Source organism: Aspergillus pseudodeflectus, assembly GCF_044049435.1.
Source record: "Aspergillus pseudodeflectus strain CBS 756.74 chromosome Unknown BJX68scaffold_1, whole genome shotgun sequence".
Lineage (NCBI taxonomy): Eukaryota > Fungi > Ascomycota > Eurotiomycetes > Eurotiales > Aspergillaceae > Aspergillus > Aspergillus pseudodeflectus.
Window position 1 is genome coordinate 76,690 of NW_027263777.1, and position 25,276 is coordinate 101,965.

At 51.1% G+C, this 25,276-nt stretch overlaps 9 protein-coding genes across 9 annotated transcripts; 4 read left to right on the top strand and 5 right to left on the bottom strand.

Moving 5' to 3' along the window:
* Nucleotides 1-235: 235 nt before the first annotated feature.
* Nucleotides 236-762, bottom strand: BJX68DRAFT_565 (uncharacterized protein). The gene has a single exon (XM_071049411.1). The coding sequence runs from the start codon at nt 652-654 to the stop codon at nt 388-390; it is 267 nt and encodes an 88-aa protein (XP_070905382.1). The 5' UTR covers nt 655-762; the 3' UTR covers nt 236-387.
* Nucleotides 763-2,075: 1,313 nt separating this feature from the next.
* BJX68DRAFT_541 (putative autophagy protein Atg13) lies at nt 2,076-5,530 on the top strand. The gene is made up of 3 exons (XM_071049363.1): nt 2,076-2,444; nt 2,514-2,612; nt 2,716-5,530. The coding sequence occupies exons 1-3, from the start codon at nt 2,226-2,228 to the stop codon at nt 5,311-5,313; spliced, it is 2,916 nt and encodes a 971-aa protein (XP_070905383.1). The 5' UTR covers nt 2,076-2,225; the 3' UTR covers nt 5,314-5,530.
* An 851-nt stretch (nt 5,531-6,381) lies between these two features.
* Nucleotides 6,382-8,631, bottom strand: BJX68DRAFT_251399 (WD repeat NOL10/ENP2 family protein; the record flags this gene model as incomplete). Its single annotated transcript, XM_071042380.1, has 2 exons — nt 6,382-8,351; nt 8,415-8,631. The coding sequence occupies 2 exons, from the start codon at nt 8,629-8,631 to the stop codon at nt 6,382-6,384; spliced, it is 2,187 nt and encodes a 728-aa protein (XP_070905384.1).
* Nucleotides 8,632-8,808: 177 nt separating this feature from the next.
* BJX68DRAFT_222162 (uncharacterized protein) lies at nt 8,809-14,070 on the top strand. Its single transcript, XM_071037941.1, has 5 exons — nt 8,809-9,160; nt 9,216-9,504; nt 9,559-12,405; nt 12,453-13,100; nt 13,152-14,070. Exons 1-5 carry the CDS (start codon nt 9,119-9,121, stop codon nt 13,787-13,789), a joined length of 4,464 nt encoding a protein of 1,487 aa, XP_070905385.1. The 5' UTR covers nt 8,809-9,118; the 3' UTR covers nt 13,790-14,070.
* On the top strand, nt 14,071-15,117 carry BJX68DRAFT_222164 (pre-rRNA-processing TSR2 family protein). Its single transcript, XM_071037942.1, has one exon. The coding sequence runs from the start codon at nt 14,388-14,390 to the stop codon at nt 14,976-14,978; it is 591 nt and encodes a 196-aa protein (XP_070905386.1). The 5' UTR covers nt 14,071-14,387; the 3' UTR covers nt 14,979-15,117.
* BJX68DRAFT_222166 (translation termination factor GTPase eRF3) lies at nt 15,118-17,579 on the bottom strand. The gene is made up of 3 exons (XM_071037943.1): nt 17,452-17,579; nt 15,395-17,386; nt 15,118-15,338 (listed from the first exon to the last, which is right to left on the bottom strand). The coding sequence occupies exons 1-3, from the start codon at nt 17,497-17,499 to the stop codon at nt 15,285-15,287; spliced, it is 2,094 nt and encodes a 697-aa protein (XP_070905387.1). The 5' UTR covers nt 17,500-17,579; the 3' UTR covers nt 15,118-15,284.
* A 304-nt stretch (nt 17,580-17,883) lies between these two features.
* BJX68DRAFT_624 (RanGTP-binding protein) lies at nt 17,884-20,324 on the top strand. The gene is made up of 6 exons (XM_071049507.1): nt 17,884-18,022; nt 18,085-18,116; nt 18,196-18,253; nt 18,311-18,379; nt 18,430-18,464; nt 18,516-20,324. The coding sequence occupies exons 1-6, from the start codon at nt 18,002-18,004 to the stop codon at nt 20,227-20,229; spliced, it is 1,929 nt and encodes a 642-aa protein (XP_070905388.1). The 5' UTR covers nt 17,884-18,001; the 3' UTR covers nt 20,230-20,324.
* Nucleotides 20,323-22,120, bottom strand: BJX68DRAFT_1176 (BSD domain-containing protein). Its single transcript, XM_071036053.1, has 2 exons — nt 21,133-22,120; nt 20,323-21,062 (listed from the first exon to the last, which is right to left on the bottom strand). Exons 1-2 carry the CDS (start codon nt 22,079-22,081, stop codon nt 20,770-20,772), a joined length of 1,242 nt encoding a protein of 413 aa, XP_070905389.1. The 5' UTR covers nt 22,082-22,120; the 3' UTR covers nt 20,323-20,769.
* A 20-nt stretch (nt 22,121-22,140) lies between these two features.
* BJX68DRAFT_222171 (uncharacterized protein) lies at nt 22,141-24,523 on the bottom strand. Its single transcript, XM_071037944.1, has one exon. The coding sequence runs from the start codon at nt 24,254-24,256 to the stop codon at nt 22,286-22,288; it is 1,971 nt and encodes a 656-aa protein (XP_070905390.1). The 5' UTR covers nt 24,257-24,523; the 3' UTR covers nt 22,141-22,285.
* Nucleotides 24,524-25,276: the final 753 nt, after the last annotated feature.

Below are 25,276 nucleotides of genomic sequence, written 5' to 3' on the forward strand. Positions count from 1 at the left end.
GAGGGGGGAAGTCGGCAATTAATCAATTCGAAAAGTTGCTGGCAGCAGTGTGCTGAAGAGAGCTCCGAGGTGAACCGTGGATAATCGGGATAGCGGAAGGTCGGTAACAACCAATTGGGGACCGCATACCCCTCCATGCGCCCAAAGGAGAGGATGAGGTCCATCGCTTCTACCCCTCCTGCATCATCACTTGGTGAACATCTACGGAGTAGATGCTCATCGTAATGCAATAGTCGTTTGATTCTGGTGCCCGTGCTTCAGCTCAAAACCGTATGAAGCCACACACTTGTGTGCTGCTCCTCGGGGCTCCCAGACGACGGAGTACATGCAAAGGATCTCATCTATGTCGATTCTCACAGTATACATGATGTGCGTTGGTAAAAGCCATCAATCTGGACAGTCTGTCCAGCATTGAGATAACATCTTCGCCAAATCCATTCTCCAATGGAGGCAGCTTGCGATTTGCCATACAGAAGTCCAGAGCCGCGATAATTTTGCGGGCTTACCTATAGATTTAGGAGACGGGCATATCAACGAAGATTCCGAAGAAAAGTGTTCAAGTAAAACACCCGAGGTGTTCTCGCTTGACAACATGGGATACTCGACGCGCTTGACTATATCGCAAAGAAAGTACTGTCGTAGAGTCCTCGTCATGCCCCAGCAGGCAGCTTCGATGCATTAGCGTTCAAGGTTCTCTATCGAAGCCCAATCCAGCCTGTACAATCCAGGTGACAGATTCATTGGTCAGTTGAGGATCTTGCAACGTGACGAGACGGCACGTCCAGGTGTACTCTGTACTTGAAAGACTACAAAATAAGCACTGTGAACACATGTACTTGACTTATGTATAATTCATGCATGAAAACACGAAAGCTAATATAACCAGGAAACAAGCAGTTCCTGTACAATGAACCAAGCCCAGTCCCAAGTTCTGGCCCTTTGTTCGCAATGCTATAAGGAAAAGGCCAATGCAAGTGACCCATAAATTAGTCTCCGAACCTTGGGAGGAAAATGAGAACTAGTTTCGGCTTCCTGCAAGGTCGTTATCAGTTGCAGCCTTGTTGCAGAGCGTGGCCCTGGCGCTGTCTTTCCTTTCCTCTGGCCGTAGCATATCAGAAGTGAACTACGGAGTATGTATTATTGTAGGCTCGAGAGATTTTCGGAAGTATTCTACTTCGTAGTAGACAGGACCTGTCGAGTCAACATACATAGCGGAAAGTGGAAACTCGCAAGGTGTCTCAAGGGGTGTCTGGACCACGCAGTCCGCCTCGAAACTCCACTGATGGAGTTGCAGATGAGGCGACCAGTCTCGGACAGGCTGATCATCAAATGTCGAAGCCCGGAGGGTGGTCTGTGCCTTGCCTGCAAAAAGGGCCTTTGATAACGAAAGATCAGCCACCTGACCCTGTCGTCACGGGAGTACCTTTCAAGACCTCACCGCCTCGGAGCCATCGTTTGCACTATCTCACCAACCGACTGGATCGCGAATTGCGTTTTCTTTGTGGGGAAGACGAGAAGTGACTGGCAAGTTAAGTTCCAGTAGTCTGATCATCTACTACTTTTATCTGAAGTTGAAAAAATTGGTGGGAGCTCAGCTAGGCGATTTCGGCTGCGGCAAGTACTGGGTTTAGCCTGACCATTGAGCGGCACTTGACCATCGAGTCACCAGTGTGCGTCACAGACCCTCTGGAATTACTCACCTCATAGTCTTCGCTTCCTGGTCTGTCTCCCATCTCTCTTCCGACCTCCTCTTCACGTCCCGATCTATACCTTCTTCTCTTTCCGACCTCCCATCACCGCCGTGTTGATCATGACTCCTTAATTGCTGATCCTCCGGAACTGAGGGACCCCCAATAACTGGAGCCGCCCGCTTGTCCATGCGGAGAAGCTCCCAGGCTTGTCTAGACCACAGACTCTCAAACATCCTGTTGCCTGAGTACAGCAAACAATGACATCGCTGCCTGGACTCTAGAGCTCAGACAGTAAATTTTGCGGATTCTTGCATTTCTATTGCTTGTCTTCCTTTTCGGCATCTTTCCTTCAGGGTTTCGCTGCATCTCCACATCAAGCACCTCCGTTTTTGTTCGTGAGCATGGCCGCCCGCAGCTCCTCCGCCGTCTCCCCATTTCCTTCCTAAGCTAGACAACTACGCCACGATAGATTTGAAACGGCGTCCCGATCCTATATAGCGACTGCTTGCGCCCTTCTGTACCCCCGTCACAGCCATGCATCAGCATCCTAGGTCGCCCGCCCCAGCGGCGCCGACCTCTCCAGCTCGGCCTCGTTCCCAAGACCAAGATCGTCGGTCCAACTCTCCAGCTTTTGATATTCGGACGCATTCAAATAGAGGGTTGGGGATTGAAACAGAGGGTGATGCTGCGGATTCAGCACCGAGCCTGCAGCCCGGTAAAGAAGCCGTGACGAAGCTCAACCAGATCATCTCGGTATGAGTACTCCTCGCTGCTTGCATCAGGTTGCTCCTCCGGGAAAGCTCTAATCCTAACATCGTGTAGAACTATCATACGAAAGCTGCTCTAATCATCTTGCACTCTCGTGTCGAGCTTCCCCCCGTTTTCAACAAGGGTTCTGACACACCTCGAGTGAATCGCTGGGTAGGTTTCACTTTCCTTCTGCAGCTGTGCATCTCTTGGCTCCCACAATGCTGCTGCATGCATTATAATGACTGAGATTCTGACGTAAACTTTCTGTGCATAGTTCAATGTTGAGGTGGAGGAAACGGATGTTCTTCGGGAGCAACTCAAGACTTGGAAGACATGCGATACCGCCGACAACCGACCGCCGCCGATGATTATTGAAACATACCTGGATACGAAAGGGCTCACGAACAACCAGACACTTGTTGCTTTGGACGAAAATGGGAAGCGCTGGGATGTGTTGGAATCTCTGGCTGCCTCCCAGAGCTCCCAGCCAGTGAAACCTCCGTCGTCCAGAGGAGAAGATGTGATCCTGGAGCGCTGGAGAGTAGAATTGGGTGATATGCCCGGTAAATTACCTACCGATCTTGGCTCTATCTTGCCTACGGTATACAAGAAGAGTATCGTCGTTTTCCGATCTCTATTTACCTATTCAAAATTTCTCCCTGCCTGGAAATTCCTTAAACGCAACGGACGGTTTCGAGCGAATCCTGCTCTGAGGATCAAGTATAGGATACTGGGAGAGCCGACTGCTCAGGACCTTTCTAGGGAGGATCGCTTGACTATTCCTTTGTACGAAGGCGCCTCCAAGGTTGTCGATAGCTACAGCTTTGGCGTGACGGAATCCCCTGCGGGTCCATTTTCTGTCCAAGTTACATATCGCACCAACTGCGATTTCCGTGTCGATGACTCCGAAGCTCTTCTGAGCTCCCAGTTCATGGGGGCTGATGATGAGATCTTTCAACCGTCGTTCCCTTCTCGAGGCCTAAACGCCAAAACGCCGAACCCCGAGGTGCCTGGGTCAGCACCGGTAGAGAGACGAACTGTTGAAGACCCAGATCCGAGTCGAGCTTACGGTAGCTTATCAACTTTTCACCATGTAGGCCCTCCTACTGGCGCGAGTCCGATCTCAGCACTACGAGCCGCAAGAGAATCCGGCGCGTCCTCACCATCTCCCCCAACTACCTCTCACCGGAGGCCTCTCGCTACTGCCCGAGCTAGTCCAGTAGGCCGCGCTGCTGTTCTTGCAAGCGAAGGAAATGCCAACTTCGCCAGACGGCCATCAATCTCGTTCCAGCCGTTCAAGGCGCCGCCTTTGTCTGCGTCGCCTTCACTGGTTGATCCACCACTAGGAGTGTCGCCGCGCACCGCAGGGCCTGCTCGTGGCTCGTTGTCCGATTCCAGGACTATGCCCCCTCCGCCCATGGCAGGGTCTACGCGCAGAAATCTCCCTCCCGGCCCCGACAATGCAATCCCTTCCTCCAGCTCGGCATCTCCTCGCCCAGCGCCTATTTCAAGATATAGCAGTGCTTTCAGTCATCGTCGTGGCAGGCCATCGTCAGGAAATATTAACAGGATCGAAGACGACAATTCCAGTGGAAGAGCGAGCGCGACGTCCTCCGCCGCTCAACCAGGCTCTGGCTTGCTTGCTGAAATCACTGGCACGAGTGCTGATTCACTCCACGCGGACGATGAGCATCTCTCTGACTTTTTGAAGATGCTCGATTCCAAAAAAGATCTGTTAAATACGTCACTGAAGCAAACCCCTACCTCTGCTGCTCTAGCCCGCTACCGGGGCATGAGAGATTCTAACGCTGCGCTTTCCGATTCGATGTCCTCTTCGCTGCACCTACATCGTTCGTCCAATGCCTCTAGCAAGCAGCTTTCTGGCGTCCCGCCAATGATAGCTGGCACCTCTGTCTCTACCGCCTCGTCGCCTGGGGGAAAGGCGATATCTCCACATACGCCTCACACACCAGCTATCCCTTCTCGACTGAGTTCCAATAGTGTAGTCGACAATAATGCTGGTATAGCAGTTCAATCCATTCCCCATGGAGATAACGGCTCTCTACTCGAGGAAGACACCAGTGACGACACTACTGTTGAACGTCTTCCTTCGACGGTGACTGCAATTCCCATCCCCACTTCACCTGCTTCAATTTTCCCCACAACGTTCCGACGCTCTAGTTCGGCCGCGAATCGTCCACCTAGCGCTGCAGTTGATGACGAGGAGATTTTTACTATGCGCAGTGTCAGCCTCGGGGCTGAGGAACCGACTAACACTGGCCTAAGAACGCTGCAACAGTATGAAACTGCTGGCACCAACGTAGTTCCGTTAGAGCCTAATTCACGCCGGAACGTAGGCGGCGCTACAACTGCACTCCGCGGCACTGCAGCGCGAGAGTCAGGCTCCCATCGAGCTGCATCAACATTGGGTTCAACCGTTGGATCATCGCCATCCTCCAATCACCCGTTACACCAGCAACGTTTGAGCCATTCACGCGGTCGGGGTTTCTCTGGCGGCCCTCACTCCCTGAGCTCCGGTTCTGGCAGCGTCGCTCGTGGTGGATTCATCCCTCCTTATCTTAGCGAAAGAGATCCCGAACGCGATGGTAATGCAAGTGGAAGCAACAGCGCTACAGAAGATCGACGAACCGGGCAGCGCTCAAGCGTTGGTCGGCAAAGTCTTCCTCAATCCACCCAGCTCGAGGAGGACGAGCCTCTGCTATTCGCCATGAGCGATTTCGGCGCGTCACGGCGAAGCTTCGAGGAAGGCCGGCAAGGTAATAACGGGCCCGATTCGAGTGGAAATACCTACAGTTCTAGACGAGGCAGTGGAAGGCGAGGTGGGCTCTCGAGCTTCCACGTCTGGCCTTGAATGACTCACAGAACGCTCCATCAATTCACTCAGAGCGCATCTTTCTTATCCATATTCATCCTTTACGTTGTGCATATTTCGACGTCGAAGCCGCTTCCTCTTCTTCCTTCGCTTTTTTTTGGTTAACTTATGTTTGGTGCTTTTGGTTCATATACACCTTAATGTTTTGATTTCCTGTCTGATCAGTTTTATCCAGGGTGGCTCTGTTATAGACTGGCAAAGGCAATAGAGAATGGTACGAGTGGCCCTCGAGGGCTCGATTTCGCTGTTTCTCCTCCTGTTTTCACTAATGTGCTTTTTTATGAAAATGCGCTTCCTGTGTTGTCGGACCTGTTTAAACTAACAGACTGCTCATTATTGCAGTCGATTGATAAGATATGGATGTATTATAATCCATTATATCTTTTCCTCTTCCTTTCTCTCATTGTCTTGGATGTTCCCTGGATGTGTCTTCATTTTGTTATACAGTCGAGTGGTGTTTTGGCAGTCACATATCACGGGTTTTGAAGCCATGTTACTGGTCAAGGCGTTGGCTGTCCTTTCCGAGCTGGATCCAGACCGACTCATTAATGCTGATTTGAGTGCTCTGCATATTTCTTACGGATTTGCCAAGCAGATGCAAGTTATGGATGGAATTGTGAATTTCTGTGCGGCAATGACATCTCCAATGAATCTATTGATGTATCAATATCATAATAACGCTAAGTATACGCGAACGCTTATGCAAACAGTCGCCATTACATATTATTGGGTAATGGCCAACCAGGCTAGGAAACGCTGTCAATAGGCAGTATGACGGGCGCTTCGACGGCGCTGCTGACCACTGCTGTTTACTAGCTAGCTAGTAGAAGCAATGCCTGTCACAGGTACCCCAGACATCCCGAAGTTCAGGGAAGATTCGAGGTGGGCCACCCGAGCCCGTAATCGGCGCTGGTGGGAGTACTGTTGCGTTGAGTCCGACTTACTCGGGAAGTCTAGCTGAAACAGCTAGCGAGACCTTTACGAGGCACAGGACGATACACTGATGTTTTAGACCGCACGATACGGAGCATCCACGCGCAGGGACCTTCACATCTTGCGGAACGTATTGCCAGATGCACTGCGTCGCTCTTTCGCCTTATAGTCAAACGACGCGGTAGTAGGTCGAGGAGCATTGCTAGGTTTGCTCTTGCCCTTGGGCGTAAATGTAAATTCCTGTTCGCCAACGACAGCAGCGCGCCTGGACGGCTTCTGTTTCTTTCGCATGTTCTGAGCTCGGGAGCCGAAAGATCGATCACGGGTGGAGTTGATGGCGTTCGAGGAGGAGACCTGCATCTGGGGCTGGCGTCGGTTGTTGAAAGCTGACTTGTTGCCGGTCGATTGTCTTGATGACGAAGACTGTTTCTTGAAGGTTTTCTGCTTTGCGGCTCGTTCTTCTTCGCTATCGGAATCGGAGTTGTCGTCGCTAGAGCTGGGGACTTCGTCGATTTCTTCCTGCTCGACGGCTGTGAGGCCACGAGGTTTTCTTTGTATGGTGGGTTCCAAGGAGCTGTTTCCGTTGCGGAGCTGGTACTCTCGGGAGCTCTCGTCGACGGCAAAGTCTTCGTCTTCGAAAAGCTTGGCGAAACGACTGTCAGCGAGGAAGTTGGGACCCGTTGCGTCTGGTGCGGGTGCGGTTTCAGTTGCATCTTCCATAGGCTCGTCGCCGCCTTGTTCAAGGACCTGTTTGGCCCTGCGACGCTCATTTTTCTCTTCAAGCTCCAGTAGCCTTTCGGCCAGTTTCCTGTTAACCTTGACGGCTGCCTTCTTTTTGCCTCTGATTCTGCTCTCACGCTCTTTGTCAATCTTCTCCTTGATTCTCTTCGCGCGCTCCTCCTCCCAGATGTAGGGGTTTGTGATGAGTCTAGCTTCTTCGTATAAGCGCTGAGCGACAAAGTATCCATGCATGTAAGGGCGAAGGAGATTGGTCCTGCCAATCAGATGATCCAAGCTCAAGGTTCGCAGTTGGGGCAGGGTCAAAAACTTGTAGTTATCGTAAATAGAACCGGCCTGGGCAGGGTTGAATGCATTGGGATCGTTGGGATCTTCGGCCATCTCTTCAACGAGGTTGTCGAGGAACGAGCACCATTTCGGAGCCGGCCCGAGTTGAGGGATGAAGAACGAATGTTGCTGTCGTCCTTCGTTCGCTGTCAAAATCATTCCACTATCCTTGCACCAAGCGACAGAGTTGATATCGACTGCAGGCTCGACAGAAGTCCAAGGTGTCCCGTCTCGCGGATCCCAGATTTTGATAATCTTCTTATCCGCGGACAGTATTTTAGGTTCCAGGGTCTGCTCCCGCGTGCTTGACGACGGTAGCAGGAATTTCAGCGTATGGACAGGGAAGCCGTATCCTTGATCCTTCTTTAGCAAAGGCATAGGTGAACGAAGATCGTATAAATGGATGAGTCCGTTTGAAGAGCCAGTGGCGAGGGTCAGCCCTGAACGATGGAATTCCAGTGCTGTAATCTCATTTCGAAAATCATCTGGTCCGGTCTGCGTAGGGGGTAAGAGGACTCCAGCACGGCCCTTCGCTCGCGGATCCCAAAGCTCAACTGTTCCCAACGTGGTACCGAAAGCGAGAAGGTTATGGCTCTCTTCAGCGATTGCTGCCGTGTTCACTGCGCCGGTATTTATCCCGCCCTGTAAGGTCCCTCCACCAGTAGACGTAAAATCGTCACCTCCGACATCAACCTCGAAGCTGCGCATGTATCGACCTAGCTCTAGGTTGAGTCGAAAAACCTCACCCATGCCATCGCCGTTCACACCGACAGCCGGAACAAGAGCCTCGGTCGAGACTCTATTGTAGATCAGATCACGACCATATCGAGGGAGCCGTGTCTTATAATGGCAACCACCAGGTGTGTGAAACTCGATTGACCGGTCGGATTGGAGATGTATGGACTTCGAATAGTCAGATGATAACAGCTGAAATGTTGTATTGATGGAGTCTGTATGGCGAGCCCATGATAGCGACAGCTGAGGAAGATGGTGCGTGTGAATCTGGGGTTTGTATGTTCCTGCGAGACAATTAAGACTAATCAGTTATGATTTCCCAGGATTGCCCAAAGAATGCGACTCACCTGTGCTCATGACCCAGTCTCCATCTTCACTAACTCGAATACAATGACTCGCCTCCTCAAACTCGAAGTCTTGTAACAACTCGATTCGGTTCGCATACTCTGGGTCATTCTTCAAACTGCGCTTTCGGCGTCTAGCGAGCCATTCGGGTAAGGGACGGGCAGTATTGGACCCTGAGATCGTATACACGGGAACCTCCGACTGATTTGAGAGCTTCATACTGTTGTGAATGCCCCTAGAAAATGGCGAACCGCGTTGTCGAGATCGTCGGAAAAATCATCGAAAAATAAAAAATCTGGGACGATTATCGATAAAAGAATGCACGTGACTGAGTGGATATCAGGTCGTCTTGATTGGCTCCGGTGGGCCAAGGCGAACCTCCGACTTTACGGCAGCGTTGAATGTCTGGAACTCGCCGCTGCTCCAGATGTTGATATTGTCGCTCCCTACCCCCTGTCCCTTGATATGAGCCATGATTTATCCTCTGTGACTGTCGCATGTGATACTAGTCTCCATTACCTTTTGCTGGGCCGGGGGTATTCCACAGTTCAACTCGTTGCTGACACCTTGACCATCGCCCAGCTGCGATGGGCCGCGGGTTGCGACACTACATTCCGGTCAACTTCCTTTGGAAATGAAGCTATCGTCGGTCTTTACAGCTTTGCCAGCTACTTGTTCGAGTCTCTCTTGGGACTGCAGCTGAATCATGGAATTTCCTGGAGGATCCATCACAAACATACGCGTCATTGTATGTATCCTTTCTATTCCGCTATATCCGCTGCAGTTCTGATTCGACCTTCCAGGATGGGTTCTCCAATATCTACTGGAGGATTTACACGGAGGATACCGGCAGTTCTAACCCTCCAGCTGACGGCCTTAATAGCGGGCATACCATCTTAAAACATATCAGCCGTCTCAAAGAGCTCGAGCTTAGGCTCCGGAGTTTAGGCTGCTTAGTGTTAAGTTACCCTAGGCGTCTCGGCCTCTTAATATTTTCTGCTACTCCGGACTTTGAGCATCTTTCATCCTTGCTGTCAAATGACAAGAAAGAGGATTCAAACCGGCTTTTTGTCGGCTCTACCGCCCTGAAAGGTACGCTTTCCCCTCCCACTTGCTGTATACCAGCAACATACTAACTCTCTTTAGTTTGGACGTCCGGCAGCGTCTCTTCTGGCGATCTAACAAAGAGCCTTCGATCAGACGTTATTCAGCCCACAAACGCCAACTCGCCCGCTGCATCGCAGCGACTACAGGGCGGCTCTGCGCCCCCGAGGCGGGTGGACAACTCGGGTGGTTCAGCGGCCATCTACGCCTCCTTTATCTCGGCTGTCACTGCCGCATTTAGTCTGCAAATCGTCCGGCAGAATAATGCCATCCCACTTGGGCCACGTACCCTCTTCAATACGGTTGAAAGCGAGTCCGGCGAGGGTCTAGGCATTCTCAACGATGGCCCTACTTCTGTTTCAGCTCTCACCTCCCTCCAGGTTCAATTGACCTCTAATGGAAGGTTAACCGTTGCGCTGCAAACCATAGCACAGACCGGGCTTACCCGGCTCGGTCACCTCGACGGAGATTTGTCTGGACTTTCTAACGTTTCACCTGCGACTGACCTCTGGCTGGCGCCCAATGGGTCCATAGCAAGACTGGTAGCGACGCCGACCGGGAATGACAGCTCACCACAACCATTCTCCAGTTTTGAGTCTGAATGGAAGTCAAATGTTCGACAATGGTTGAGTTATTTTGGGCTTCCTATCGACATCATCACTGATGAAGGCTGGTTGGAGGTAGAGGTTTGGGAACCTTTCTATGCTAAACTGTCCGGAGAAGCGGCTCGGAATAAAGTGGAGAATTCTCCACTTCCATTGAAGCGTATCATCTGGCCTGCCGCCTATTGCTTTACCAGGACCAAGTCAACTAATCCTGAAGCCTTTGATAGCGCCGAAGCATTGCCTTCTTTTGACTGTGACCCTTTGGACTTCGCAGAGACTTGGTGTTCTAAAGAGATTCCCAAGGCTGTTGAGACATATATAAAGCAACCCTCCGAGCAAGAACGCAAAACAACCATCCAGAATACGTTATCTCCAAGCCAATCAAACTTCCCCGGTGGGATTGAAAGTCTATCTCGGGCTTCATTGTACGCCGACCTTCAGACAGCAAGTCTTGTCTATCCAACACCACCAGATGGAACTGCCGGCATAGGGGTCAATTCCGGTGCATCCGCCGATATATTCGGTGAAGACTCGGACCATAGCTTCCGGACGCAAGCCGCACAGCAACATGATGTCCGGCTTGTCGGGAAAGACCGATCTGGCTCTGATGTGACCATGGGATTCGGCCCTTCTGCTGGGCTTGCTGTCGGATCTGGTCTTTATGATACCAATGAAGACGACGACCTATTCGGGGACATGAACGGGCGGGATTTCGGTACAAAAGGGATAACTGATGCAGATTTCAGCTTCTTTGATGATCCTGATTTCGATCCCACCAGCAATGATATCACTGCAGATGATATGAACGTCGATGGTGTTGAGGAGGTTTCTAAATTTGTTGACACCCAACAACCAGATACTATCGACTTGCCGGATTTGGAGGTGCCTTCACCCGGTAAGGTCGCAATAGAAGAATCCTACGCCCAGCCGAGTCCGGAACAACCTGCTATTACACCACCCAACCTACCTATTCCTGATGCCAGCGCACTAGCATCTTCACCGCATCATGACCGAATCCAGACAATCAGTCCTCCTCTCAGCCCCGTAGAGGTGAAGAGGATACTGTTTCCGGAGCCCACTGCCAGTGCTCAGGGCACCATAAAATCCACGCATGCGCCTAGTTATTACAGTCCAGTTGCTTTCAGAAACAACATTTCTTCATGGGACCAAAAATACGGTGCCGATGGAAAGTTCGCGTTTATAGGAGCGGATACTTCAAACAAGGACCCCGCTAACCCTTCAAATGGTATTCCGACGATTGGCCTCCCGCCCCGGAAGAGCAACGTCAAAGTACCTGGTCTTTCTAAAACTCTCGATGAACAAGGAAGCCCTCCAAATGTGACCGGCCAAGGGATAATGTCAGATCCCGATTCCAGCAGCGAAACGGACGATGAGAGTGACGAGAGTGATCTGGAGAATAACATACCGTCCACAGCCTCTGTAACCCTCAAGCGAAAGCGCGTCCTTTCCTTTTCAGCGACTTCAACCGCACCGTCTTCAGAAAAAGTCCCCACGACTTCGTCTGATCAGGAACTGGCCACTATTTCGCGGTCTGATGATTCTATCTTTTTAGGGAACTTCCTCTCAACATTCTCGGACTGGTCGATTACAGGATTCTTTTCTGTGGCTGAAAACCAAGTCTTTCCAACTCTGACTTCCAGGGAAACGCAAGTCGAAATTGCGCAGATTTTAGTCGACCAAGTTACCCAGTCATCATTAGACCACAAACTTGATGGAAAGTACGGCGTATCCTGCCTTGATAATGAGGCATTCTGTATAGAGGAGCTTCTTGAGGGTACTGATTTTTTGGGCGGTTTTGAGAAGCTTGACCTGAATAGCTTCGTGTCACTGCAGGAGCAAAGTGTTCTATCGCCTTCTGCAATGAATGCCCCTACCCCTCGGCCAAACGCTCAACGCAGAGATTTTGGCAAAGGTTCAATAACGAAACTGTTCCCACCGCATCTGCGAGTCCGACGCGGCAAGGACTACCTGGAAACACTACCCCCTGCAATATATTTCTGGGAAACATTTGGTCTGGAACCTGCTCACGGACCAAAGGACATCGCGAGCTATTGCATACATCCTTGCGTTGCGACCAATGCAGCCGACACATTTTTGGAGCGATTGACCCTTCTTTATAGTGGCTGCAGCCTCGGCACGTTCACCAGGGGAGACCACTCCGGCGCATTTGAGAAAGGTTTGGGGGGATGGGATGCAAGCTCATCAAGATTGTCTAACTATCAGACATCGATGCAACAGCTTAAGGATATTTGTGAAGAGCTCGGTACGTTATACCTTTTCACCCAGCCAAACCCCACTAATTCTTGAAAGGAACTGCTTTAAACGGCACATCTTCGACGGACAACATTGTTGTTTACGTCATAAATCCATTCTCGCATGCCGCTTCCCTCGTCGATATATGTGCTGCGTTCTGGTGTCTCCTCCAGAAATACGCTGCCAATGCAGACAAACAGCAATCCAAGCAGTTATCTCAAGTTGTACTGCAAATTATTCCCATGGACTTCGTCACGTCATCAGAATCGCTAGTTGTACCTCCCCAAACGGATTATCTCAACCTGGCCCTAGAGATATACAGTCGGTGTTCCCTAAGGCAGGCGCAAGGAAGCCTTATCAACTGCGCCCCGCCTGTGGTACTGGCGGAACCTATTCCACCGACTATAGGCTTCAAACTTGCTTCCGAACGTGCTTCGCCCCTTCAAGAGGGGAAGTGTCTTCATGTCGCATGTTCTAGAAGTCAAGATCAGCGTTGGATGAGTGTCGCTTGGTCTGATAATGTCGGAGTTCTTCAACGTACCATGTCTTATTGTCTTAGGTTCCGGGAATCTACTGTTTCCCGTGATATTTCTACTGTTCGCAGCGAGATATGGACTGCAACGAAAGAAATCCTGGATAGGGACCAAATGCGGTGGAGGATTATTATGGTGAGCACCGAGAATGTGGATCAGGACGAACATGACAGTAAGAGTAGCCCAAGTCGCACCTTTAGGATGCTTATACTGACGACTCTAGCCTGGTTGAACCTTGCCGAACAATACAACAAAACCAGACCTGTGCCTGTGGAGTTGACAATGTTGACTGTCAATACGACCTCTGATCTTTTCCTATCACCCCCACTCCCACCTATTTCGATGAGTATTCTCAATCCACAGGCTTCTTCCACCCCTGCTGCCACGCCACTTCCCAGTGGCGCTATCCTCTCGCCAGATCAGTTGGGGAACGCGCCGACACCCCCCGGTGGTGCCAACATACCAGCAAACGCTCCTACCCCAACAGACGCGCTTTTTGAGTCAGATGCTGAAGCTTTCCTTGCCGATATCTGTGACGAGACCTGGGGCGTCGTCTTATCCCATCGCCTAAACGGCACCCTGCATTTAACGGAGTATCGCCCTGCCCTTGCCAGTGGTTACCTAGTGCGTCGAAAGGGTGCTACTGACTCTGATGGAGCCTTTACGATGAACGTTAATATCTTGCATACACAACGACCTCCATCGTCATACGAAACCCTTCTTCGGGAAATTCTAGGGATGTACCGCAACCTGGCAACTCTTGCACGTGTGCGAGGTACGCGGATTGTCCAACATGGTACCTTGCCCTGGCACATTGCCACCGCCTTACGAGCTCAGGAGGTATTGAGCTATGTTTTGTGATGTGCCATTATTCTACCTTTTTGCATGTTATATACACTGGGCTGGGTACAAGGCGTTTGGATGTGATCATTTGCTTAATTCGGCGGTTGCACATAGGGTATGGCTTACCATGTGGCTTTGGTTGTTATTTGGCATGACATTATACCCATTTTATCATATGATTCATTTGTTGCCTCTTCAGCCTACTCCCTACATACTATGTATTCTTTTTCCTTTCCTAGAAGCGGGTCACCTGACAAGAACCTTACAGGCTTATCATATCTAATCGACCTCCGCTGATAAGGACGAGAAAAATTATTTCGACACAGCAAGCTCAAGCGGCACAATTGCCAATCCCCTCGTTCTACTCACTTACTGTATTTTTCGCTTTGGGCTGAGGCTGGACTCAACTGAGATATCTTCAATAACTTTATCGCTACTCGATCTCCGGCTGGGTCTCACCTTTCTTCCCCCGCACAAACCAAAATCGCCCCTCCACAGACCCCACACCACCAAAAAAATCAAGCATACAGAATACTAGACCGGCAGCGCTTCACCACGCAAAGAGAAAAACTTGCGATCACCACAAGGTCTAACGCCTGTACACAGTTCCACAACGATGGCTACCCAACAACAACAACCCTCTGCGGCTACGCAACAACCCCAAACCGCCTCCTCCTACCTCGACCTCGGCGTAACCCTCGCGATAAACGCCTGGCCAGCCCTCACACTCGCCGTAACCAGCAACTGGGGCGGTCCAACCTCCTCCGACAAACGCGACTGGCTCTGCGGCGCAATCTCCGAGATGCTTGTTGACCGACCGGAGACAGACGCCGAGGACCTCGAGGACGTGCTGATCCAGGTTATGAATGATGAGTTTGACGTTGTAGTCGATGACGAGAGTGCGGGGGAGGTTGCAGAAAGGATCATGGAGGTGCGCAAGGCAGTCGAGAAGGGGGAGTTTGAGGCTGTGAGGCAGATGTGGGCTGAGTGGGAGGCGAAGAGGGGACAGAGGGGAAGTGCGGTTGCCGGGTTCAGGAGGGGGGAGGATGTAGAGCAGGAAACAGATGAAGAGGAGAGCGATGATGATGATGAAGGGGATGTGGATATGGGAGAGGCGCCGGCTTTGGTGAGAGCGCCGAGAGAGAGGGTTGAACCTGAGGTGGATGAGGATGGATTTACAAAGGTCGTGGGTAAGAAGAAGAGGTAGATTCATGTGCTTTTTGTGATTCCCCAGATAGACCATGCTTTGATGTAATGGATAGGCAAAAGACTTGCTTTACAAGCTACGACGTACAGCCTATTAAAAAGCTCTACATGCTAATTGGAAGTACAGACACTTTTTTTCATATCCAGCATAAAAAGCGAGAATAAAGGAGTAAATCTATAGAAATGGGATCCAAAATGAACATCATCATCATCAACAAGTCTAAGCCCCTCCCTTTAGAAGGTGTGTCCCTGTTTGGTGCTCGGATGCTTCGACTCCCAGGGGCCGTGAAAGTTTTAGGGGTATCGTCTAGTTCTCATTTTCAATGAGCTTGGTGATCATACCAATAGCAATGGTTTGGCCCTGAAAGAACAGAGTTAGTGCATGGAACAGGCTTGTGATCGCGAAAGTTAGCTTACCTGGTCACGGAGGGTGAATCGTCCCATTTGGTTGTAGTCTTCGAAGCGCTCAACACAGACAGCGCCCGCAGAGCTAGTGATTTCAATACGGGCAATGATCATTTGACCCTTGCTAGCGAAGGGAGGAGGACGCTTGCTTCGTCGCCCAGTACCGGGCTCGAGTTTGTGCAAGAGAGCGGCGACTGTGACTTCTTCGACGGCAGAGTGCACGTGCATAACACAATTGAAACCAGCTGTGAGAATGCTCTTGAGGTCGAGAATCCTGATCTTAGCCTCGAAGGCGGAGACGCAGTGAACCGGGCGCTTAGGTGAGCACATGACGAATCCAGGAAGTAAATCTTCCTCTTCAACACCTCGGAGACGCATACGCACTTGATCACCGCAAGTACCAGTGGCAATCTCATCCTCGGTCTCTCCGTAAAGAGCAGCGATTTCGACCTTTGTGCGGTTAGGCATGATAATGCAGGTCGCGTTCTTCTTAATAACACCGGCTTCGATACGTCCTTCAACCATAGTGCCCATGTCTCGGTACTTGGTACTGATAGGCATCATGAAAGGTGCATTGAGGTTACGCTCAGGCATCTTCATGTTGGTGAGGTATTCGAGGAGAGAAGGACCACTGTACCACGGGCAAAGGTCACTAGGAACACGATCCTTGATACCCAGTGTACGCTGGGCGGAGATGGGCATGAAATGGAGGTCATCCTTCTTGTAGCCAAGGGCTTCCAGGTACTTTGAGACCTTGACAGTACACTCATCGAAACGAGCCTTGCTCCACTCGACTGTCATGTCATCCATCTTGTTAACGGCGACAATAAGCTTCTTGACACCAGTGTTCCTTGCCAAGAGGGCGTGCTCGCGAGTTTGCCCACCCTTCTCAAAACCGGTTTCGTATTCACCTTTACGTGCGGAGATAACGAGGACACCAACATCTGCCTGAGAAGCACCACCAATCATGTGGTGCACATAAGACTTGTGACCGGGAGCGTCGAGAATGGAGAAGTGTCTCTCGACGGTGCCGTCGGGCGTTGGTACATCGATCTTGAAGTGGGCACGGCCAACCTCGACAGTCTTTCCCTTGGCTCGCTCTTCGTTCGTCAGGTCAAGGGCCCAAGACAAATACCATGTCTCTCGACCAGCTTCCTTTGCATCTCTCTTGTATTTATCGAGGGTTCGCTCATCGACCATTCCGGTGACGTACAGGATAGAGCCACCAAGAGTGGACTTTCCGGCGTCGACGTGTCCGATGAAAACAATGTTAACGTGCTCTTTCTTCTCACCATAGATTTCCTTTAGTGTATCCTCATCCACATCAGCCTGCTGTTCCAAGGCGACTGCGTTCGCATCACGCTTTTCCTTGGCGCTTTCGCCTCGCGACGGGCTGGATCTGCCAGGGCTGGCCCGGCCGGACGGTGTTGGCGACGACTTGCCGCTAGCAGCTGCCTTTTGCTCTGCTTTCTTTTCTGTCTTCTCAACGGCCTTGTTGGCCGTTACCTTGGCAGCGGCCTCAGCCGCCGCGGGCCCCTTAGCATCGGCGAGAGAACCAGAGTCGGAGGAGGGCGTGGTTGACGCGGGTGTGGGGGTACCAATCGAAAGGACTTTCGCTTTGGGTGCGGAAGAGCCGCCAATAGACAGTACCTTGGCGGCCTTGGGGGCAGCGGCGGGAGCGGAAGCGGGAGTGGGAGTGGGTTTAGGTTGCTGCTGTTGTTGTTGAGGAACAGGTTGCTGAGAATATTGCTGCGGCTGCGGCTGTTGGTAGCTGGCGTAATTCTGGTTCTGGTTGTAGATCTGATTATAGCCACCATAATTCTGGTATCCGCCGTACTGCTGCTGTTGGCCGTATTGAGGGTAGCCACCGCCATATTGTTGAAAAGCTTGACCAGGAACAAAAGCTGCAGCTCCCGGCTGGAAAGAGGCGGCTCCGGGCTGGAAGGTTGAGGCGTGAGCCTGAAAACGTGGTGGTGCGTTGGGATTCAGGTTCACTCCCTGGGTCTTGATTTGAAGTCAAGGGTTAGATTATTCCCCTAGTATATTGAGCGAGAAATGAGGAGACGTACCTGTCTGGAGAGCTCATCTTCCCAGTTCTCAGGAGTTTGGTTGGCCATGCTGAATGCCTCTAAAAACTCGAAAAATAGGCGCTCGAACAAGGCAGTGAAGGGTAACGGGGGGGGATGGTATAAAACAGTCGGGTAAAAGAAAGAGGCGAAGGAGGGGTGTCTAGTTCCGATTTGGGAAGCCACGATGGATTTTGCACGGATGACTCAGCCGCATCTTTTCCCCGCTTTACAGAGGGCCACACCTTTCGATGGTGGCGGGAAAGCCATGTTTTGCGCGGCTTATGTCCCAAACTGCGCCTGAATATAAGCTTCATGGGAGATATGCGTCATTCAGGGACAAATCTCAGTCTTCTATTTGCCTTGATGCGAGTCAAATGGTACCTGACCTTCATTAAGGCACCAAAGACAAGATGCCGATAAGCGCACCAGCCACTGTGGCTTGGTCGGTATCGATAAGACATTAAACAATCCCAAATCCGCCTGTTGTTTTCCTCGATATTCTTCCAACAAATATGCTGGAAATAACGTTGACTCGGGACGCATTTCAAAGATGGATGTATTCTTGGCTCGCGTAAGATACCTCAATGACACCGTGAGAAACCACATCAATAGAATGAACTAACTCTGCTGCAGCTCACACAGCAGGCGATGAACTATGCCATTCGGTATACATGCGCCTAAGCCCCCGCTCAGACTTTGTGGGGCCTAATTGACAGTAGGAATATGTGCTGACATCGACTTCAGATCTGGCATTGCCATCACCGCTAGTTATGCTATCCGCCAATCTTCGAGGTTGCTGCAGGTTGGTGGATACATCTTAGTGAAAATGAAAAGATGTGCTGACCTCGTTTATTTCTAGAATGCCGAGAAGAGTGAAGAGAGAGATGAGTTACTTGCACTGCAACAGCGGCTGCAGAACAAGATCCAGGTTGGTTCTTCCCCAGCCCTCAATCTGGTCTAGAGCTGATCATGTTACAGGTCATTTCACCGGCGATCGACATGATCGAGCTGATGTAAGTGGCTCACAGGATTGACGGATTAGAACGCATGCCTAACACTCATAGTGCCGCACGAGGCAATACATCTTTAGAGTCTGCAGTCGTCCTCACAAAGTCTCTTCGGGTTGAGATTCAGTCACTGGGCCAGCGGCTTGCTATTGCTGCCCAATCTGAAGAGCAAAGTCGAAAAGGAGCGAAATCTCCCCGTGATCGTTCAAGAAGCAAGGAGCTGATTAGGCTTATTATACAAGATATCAAGAAGCTTCTAGTTCGCATAGAAGATGCAGTTCCCCTCATGAACCTAGCAATCACCACTTCCGGGGCGAAGCTATCAACTAACCTACCTCAAACGATATCACCCTCGCGATTGCTTCAGGCGAGCACGTTCCTCACTGCTGGCGACACGCAATACTTCTTCTCCCCAACACAAGCTGTCCAAATCGGTCCCACTTTCACTCTGTCTATGTACATGCTTTTCCTAGGTCATCCCCGTCCGCAGGATGAAGAAGGTGTTCGCGAAGCGACGTGGAAAGAAGTCATACACAAAGCTCGCTTAAAGCTCCGGCGTGTCCCTATGGATCAGGCGATGAGTCCTCAGTCTCAATCGTGGGCCCACCAACTGCCGGCAGAAGCGAGAGTCGATGAGTTCGCCTACCAAATGCTGGTCATCGAGGATCTAGATGATGATCGCGTCCATACATTCGACGAGAACGAGCCCCAACCCCACACGTATGAAGGAGTCGAAGTTGCAGGAATACGGGATATTATACCAATTCACCAAATCTCAAAGATATTTTACGCCGACACTAGCAGGATTCTCAACATCAGCACGGACGGCGAAACCAACAATCCAGTCCTACTTCTCAAGCGGGATATTGACGCCATACCTCCACGTCGCATGATGGAACGAGAGGCCGATCTTGCTGCTGCCGACGGATCAGACTTCGGGGAGGTAGATGAAATACAAGCACAGCTAGATGCCCAGCTAATTGGAGTTGATCAAGCCAACTCGAACTCTAGCTTCCATGAGAGCTCAATCCCCAAGGAGTGGCGGCTCCCAGAAAACCTAGACCCAGAATGGATAGCCCTCGAGGTCTATAATGAAAACGAAATTTCGGACACCGAGTCAGACAGCGAAGCGCACAAGTCACCAGACTTCGAAAAGATGGTCAAGCTCTCCATAAATGCGGACGCTCACCCCCCTAGCCCTCATCCTACATCCTCACCACAACCACAAAACTCTCAACCCACTACAACAGTCTCGAACCCGCTCTTCAATAACATTCGCACATCCCTCTCCCTACTTGAAACCCTCCTCCGCCTAATGTCCCTCCAGCAGTTCCAACAGCAATCACATCTCGCAATCAGCGATGAACTACTCAACTTCTTCCTGGAAGAGTCCTCAACCACCGGCGCCGGCGGCGACGAACAACATCGGCAACGCCTCCGCGCTGACGCACGGCGACGGGTAGGCTGGGATCCGTACGACGAAAGTCCCGTCAAGCGACGTGGCGAGGACTATCAATTCAGTGGGGAGCCCGATGAGGCCCAAGGCGTACCAATAGGATATGTCCGGGGCTCGAGCGAAGTACCACATACGCCAATTGAAAGAGCTCGCGGGTATCATATTCGCTCGAGGGAGAATACGCCAAGGACCCCGCTATATACCCGCGGCTCTGGCTCGAAGCAGGATAAGACAAGGCGGGATAGTACGATGCGAAGTTCTCCAGTGCCTTACGAGGAGAAACCATGCAGGGAAGGGTCACCTCTTTCAAAATGAGCTCTGCCAACTAAAGCACATATTCTTGACAGTAGCGAATTTTAGAATTACTACAATACACGCTTTTTCATGCGAGTCGGGTGTACTTCTACCGTAACTCCCATCATCTGGCAATAATCCTTTTGAAAATACTGAATGGGACGGTGATATGTGGTGAGCTGTACTAGTTTACCAAAACCCATCATCGCAATTGTTACGCGGATGAAATGCACAGAGATAATCTCAACGGAAAATTACCTCGAAGGGGCGATTATGGGATATAAAAGGGCTTATCGCTAAGTAGAGAGAACAGACCAGTAACACGGCACATAATCCTCGAACGCCTATAGCAAATAGGAAAGGAGCAGAACAACAACCCCACACAAACTCCTTAACCTGGGTTAGTTGCTTGCATTTTTCAGGCCATCCAGGGCCGAGCCGACAAGCAACCGGTGATTTATCAGTGATCACAGGATTACCAGGCCTCCTATTTCTTGCAAAGTCACGGAATCATCTAACTGGCAAGCCTTGAAGATATGTATCCGCTATTGAAGAAAGAGTCTACTCCCAGTCATCGTCGCTGTCATCGTCCTTGGCCTTCTCCTTAGGGCTAGCGGGAGTCCGACTGCTAGCACCGCTGACGAGGTCGTAACTAGACTCGCTATCGGGCTGGGAAACCTGGTCGTTGGACCGGCGGGGTTCGTTGGGTTTCAAAAGGTTGGCATCTGTGGAAGGTTTGGTGGCAGTTTTAGGAATCTCTGCCTTGTCGGAAACTTCAGGGGTGGAAGGGGAGTCGGTGTCGTCATCGGAATCGTCGTCCCAGCCGACTTCTTCATCCTCTTCGACGCTAGCGCCTGGGGTCACGGAAGCTTTAATTTAGCTAGGTGTCGCGAAAGGAGGGGCAAGGCTAGGAGAAAGACTCACCCTTAAGGAGCTCCTTGCGCTTCTGCTCTTCCGTTTCAATAACCAGGCGAAGGAAATAGTAGCGAGACCAGAAGTCTGCGTACTGCACCTTCTCCGGAACAAGCTTCTCCATAGCGGCTCGCAACTCGTGGTATTTTTCTAAGTCCGCAGCAATAGCAGCAGTCTTCTCGCCAACATTGAAGGACTTGCTGAACGCCGGCCACTCGTCGCTAACAGGATCCTTGAGGAAACTGTCAAGAGTGGTATGAATCACATGAAGCTGTGCCTCGAAGCGTGTCGCATGAATCACCCTCTTCCCCTCCGCATCTTTACTCTCAAATAGCACCTTCGAGCCCGATTCTTCCTCCGGAGGAACAATAGTTACTGCCTCCCGTAGCTTCTGAGTAATGTTCATTCCGAATCGTAAGATCGCCTCATCTGCCGCTTCCTCTGCTTTCTCGATCTCTTTTAGCCGGCGGGAGGCCTCCGCCTTGAATCGGGACAAGAAGCTCTCGCCGGAGGACGACTGCGTATTATCGGTGCCAGCCTTCTGTTGCTCAGTTTTTGCTGTTTCGTCGGCGCGGGCTTCCGTAGGGGTCAGAGAGCCCTCCGTCGTACCTCGCTCTGCGGAGCCAGCGTTGAACGCTGTGCTAAGAGAGAGGCCCCGCGTCCGGCCAACTAGAGTATCCTTCAGGTCCGAGAACCCCTTAACGGCTTCTTCGCTGGCTGCTGCATATTCCTGGCGAGCACCCTCGTAGTAGCTCTCTCCCTGTTTGCGGACGTTGTCCCATAACCCGCCGAGACGGGAACCCCAGGGGCTTGTGGAGAAGGCGCGAAAGGTCTCCTGCAGCTCGGTGTTTAGGTCGACGTTCGGTCGGGTTTCGGCGGAGGCATTCTGCTGGTTGTCTTCGTTTTTGTTGGAGTCGCTCGACGTGAAAAGGTCCTGCTGGACGTGGTCGTATATATCCATGGTGCTTGCACTGGTGAGAGTGAGGGGAAGTGTGGTTGCGTGGAAATAACAATTGATGATGTCTTGGCTGCAGCTCCCCAAACGCCTCTTGTTTCCGGGCCTACGATCGCCCGACGGGACAAGGTCGATTCTTCAATGTTGATATTTTTCATTTGGTATCGGTCTTTTGTATTCTAAAGAGGTGATATATATAGTATGATGAGGTTATGATTCTGGCAGGGCGTATGGTTCTCCTACACTGTCCTGGCTGCTCATCCAAAAAGCGGGAATCGGTACACTTTCCATGACACTAGAGCTCAGAATCTGGCTTCTGGAGAGTATTCCTCGACGTGCTCCATCCCGTCCCTCTGTTCTCCGTCTTTGAATCCGATCTCCCGGTTGCGACGACTCAACTTGCACCACAACGCCCGGCGCGGCTGGGCCAAACCTGGTGAGACTTTCGTGCTGGACGATCGGCGAGGATTCCGGAACGACCTCTGTCTGCATATCTCCTGCTTCTTGAGATTCAGACTGGTCCTGGCTCTCATCCTGCGTCAGTCTCTCCCTCTGATTAGGCACACTGGAAGGTTTCATCGGCGTTGACGATTGAGACGGGGCGGTCAATGACTGAAAGCCGGTTGAATCATCTGGGAACAGCTCTGCCATTTTCTGAGTATTTATCGTCGGGATGGGATCCAGAGGAAACTGTGTAGCGGCGTGAATACGCTGGTATAATATCGATGCGTCTGATAGAAGGGTTGAATCGGTGGCTAAGGGACCCAAATCAATTTCTTGTTCAGGTAAAGGAGGAGGCGGGAGTTCTTGAGACTCAATATTCGGAGACTCGAGGTCATCTTCACTTGGTGCTTGGTGATCATGGGCGTTTCTAGGTTCATGACGTGGAGAACTTGGAACAGTCAGGGGGTCATCTTCGGGCTCGCTGTAATCTGTGTCCGCGTCTGTTTCGTATATCACTGTTCGGTGGGTTGAGCTAGGGCGGTTTGAGGGAATCGATGCCTCGGGTTTAGCGGTGTCAGTCTGGTGTAATGCATGCGTTACATCAGGAGGTGTTCTCTCTGTCGATCTCCGCTGAGCTAGTGGTGGCGACGGAGACACTGGGTCGAATTGTGATAGGACGGGATATATAGGAGCCCTGCGAGTTTCGTAAAGTTCATCCAATTCAGGGGATTCCGCTTTGACGTCGGGTTGAGTGAGAGCTTGAAAACCTCGATTCTGGGGCGACCGAGTATTATGATGGAACTGAGAAGAAGTAATGAATGCAACGCCAGGGCTTTCAGGAGACTGGGACGAGGGTATTTCGGCTTTCACAGTTTTTCGTGGAGTGGCTGGGGTGCGTGAAGCTTTCAGTCCTCCCTCGTTTCTCTTTCCGTCTGACCCTTTCGAGTTCGAGAACGGACTCAACTTCCTCTTCTTATGCTGATCCAAAGGCTCGGGGTTGTATGACTGATCTTGCCGCACATCATCGGCCTCCCTCTTCTGGACGGTTTGGCGTTCGGCGTCCTTCTTCTGGGGAATTATATAGGCGAACTCCATCTTCACATCCTCGTCAGGCTCGACCACAATGCGCCGCACATAGTTCATTTGTGTCAGAGTGTTGTCCTTCTTCTGCGGCCCTTTCTCGTTCTTGTCGCCGCTCTTCTTGCGTCCCTTTTTTGAACTTCCATCCTTGTCATTAGAAGTCTTCTTGGGCTTTCGCGGCGCTTTCTCCGATTTGATACTTGGGGTACGCTTCGACTTCGAAGTAGTGAACGAGCGGTATTCGGGGTCGCGACCGTCCTCAGAGGTACCATCCTCATCGTCCTCGATTTCAATCACCTCTTGCGCATTCTTCGCGGCATTCCTTCCAGTACTCTCAATATAGCCAAAGCCATCATCGTCATCATTTGACTCAGGATTCTGAGACTTTTCTACAAAATCAATTTGCGTAAGGGTTGTCTGAGCTTGATCAATCCGCGCCGAGCCTTTTCTCGATGATTTCGTAGTTGACGAAGCCGTCGATGGCGCCGAACCCGGTGCTGTTGCTGGAGTATCAACCAAAAAAGCAAGTCTCGCAGGTGTTCGCTTCAACTTTCTAGATGACGATGATGATGGCGCAGGTTTATCGGGGGTTCGAAATTGGTCGGAATTTGAGTTTGGCGTTCTTCTGTTAGGTCTGTCTCCTTGTCCCATCGCCATTCAAGCAGCCGAATGCAGTATTTCGAGGACTTTCACGAGCCATAGGCGTTGCTGAGTAGGGTGGCGCTTAGAAACAGTAGTGACTTGTTAGTGTCCGGAGCAGGTAACCGTTCATGCTGGCCTTGTTTCTAGGTGACGCTCCAGTGACTGGCGAGTGGTTGCCTGAGGCTGAGTGGAAAACGCGTCGACGCGTTAAGTGGTCTGTGCACGGGTCCCCATCCAAGGGGCCTTCCCTAAATGGGAATCTATACTTCTGCCATCCTCGACACAATGCTGGTCTCGATATTTGAGCTACAAACATAGCTAAAGTCAAATTCACTTCCAAAGAGTCTCTTTATACCTAACACCAACTTGACCTGGCATCCTCTTTAGCGATGAGAATCGTGGTTCGCGGTTGCGGATAGTTGCGTCATAGCCACGACGTCTCCCAGCTGCATCGAGTACAACTCAGTTTGGGGTTCTAATACCAGGAAGGCACCAGCAGACTAACACTCCCGCGGATCCTATACGAGTAATCCTGTCCATAGCCCACCAGTTCAAGCTAGAGCAATGCTATCACAAACACTACGACCGAGAGTGTTTGCTTTCGCATCGATACCCAAGGCACAAGTGCCGTCCATAGCCAGCGGTTGAGCCCTCGCAAATGTCTCCAAGCTGGAAGACATTCCAAATGTGAGCTATTACTCCCCACGCTTTAGGAATAAGGTCTAATACTGTGCTGGTCAGGAGGGGAACAAGCCATTTAATATACGATATCAGACGACAGCTTTGAAACTTACCACTTCGATCCCCCACCGTATTCTCTCAAACGACAAAGAAACAGCTCAAACAGTTATACCATGACATGTCAATGATCCGGTGTGTTTCACGTTCACTCGTGCGTTTATACGACTGCTAATACAGCCCTGTAGGCAGATGGAAACATTAGCCGACAGTCTGTACAAAGACCGCAAGATCCGTGGATTTTGCCACTTGCCGTGTTGTCCGCTGTTAGGGCACGGAAAAGAATATGTTCAGGCC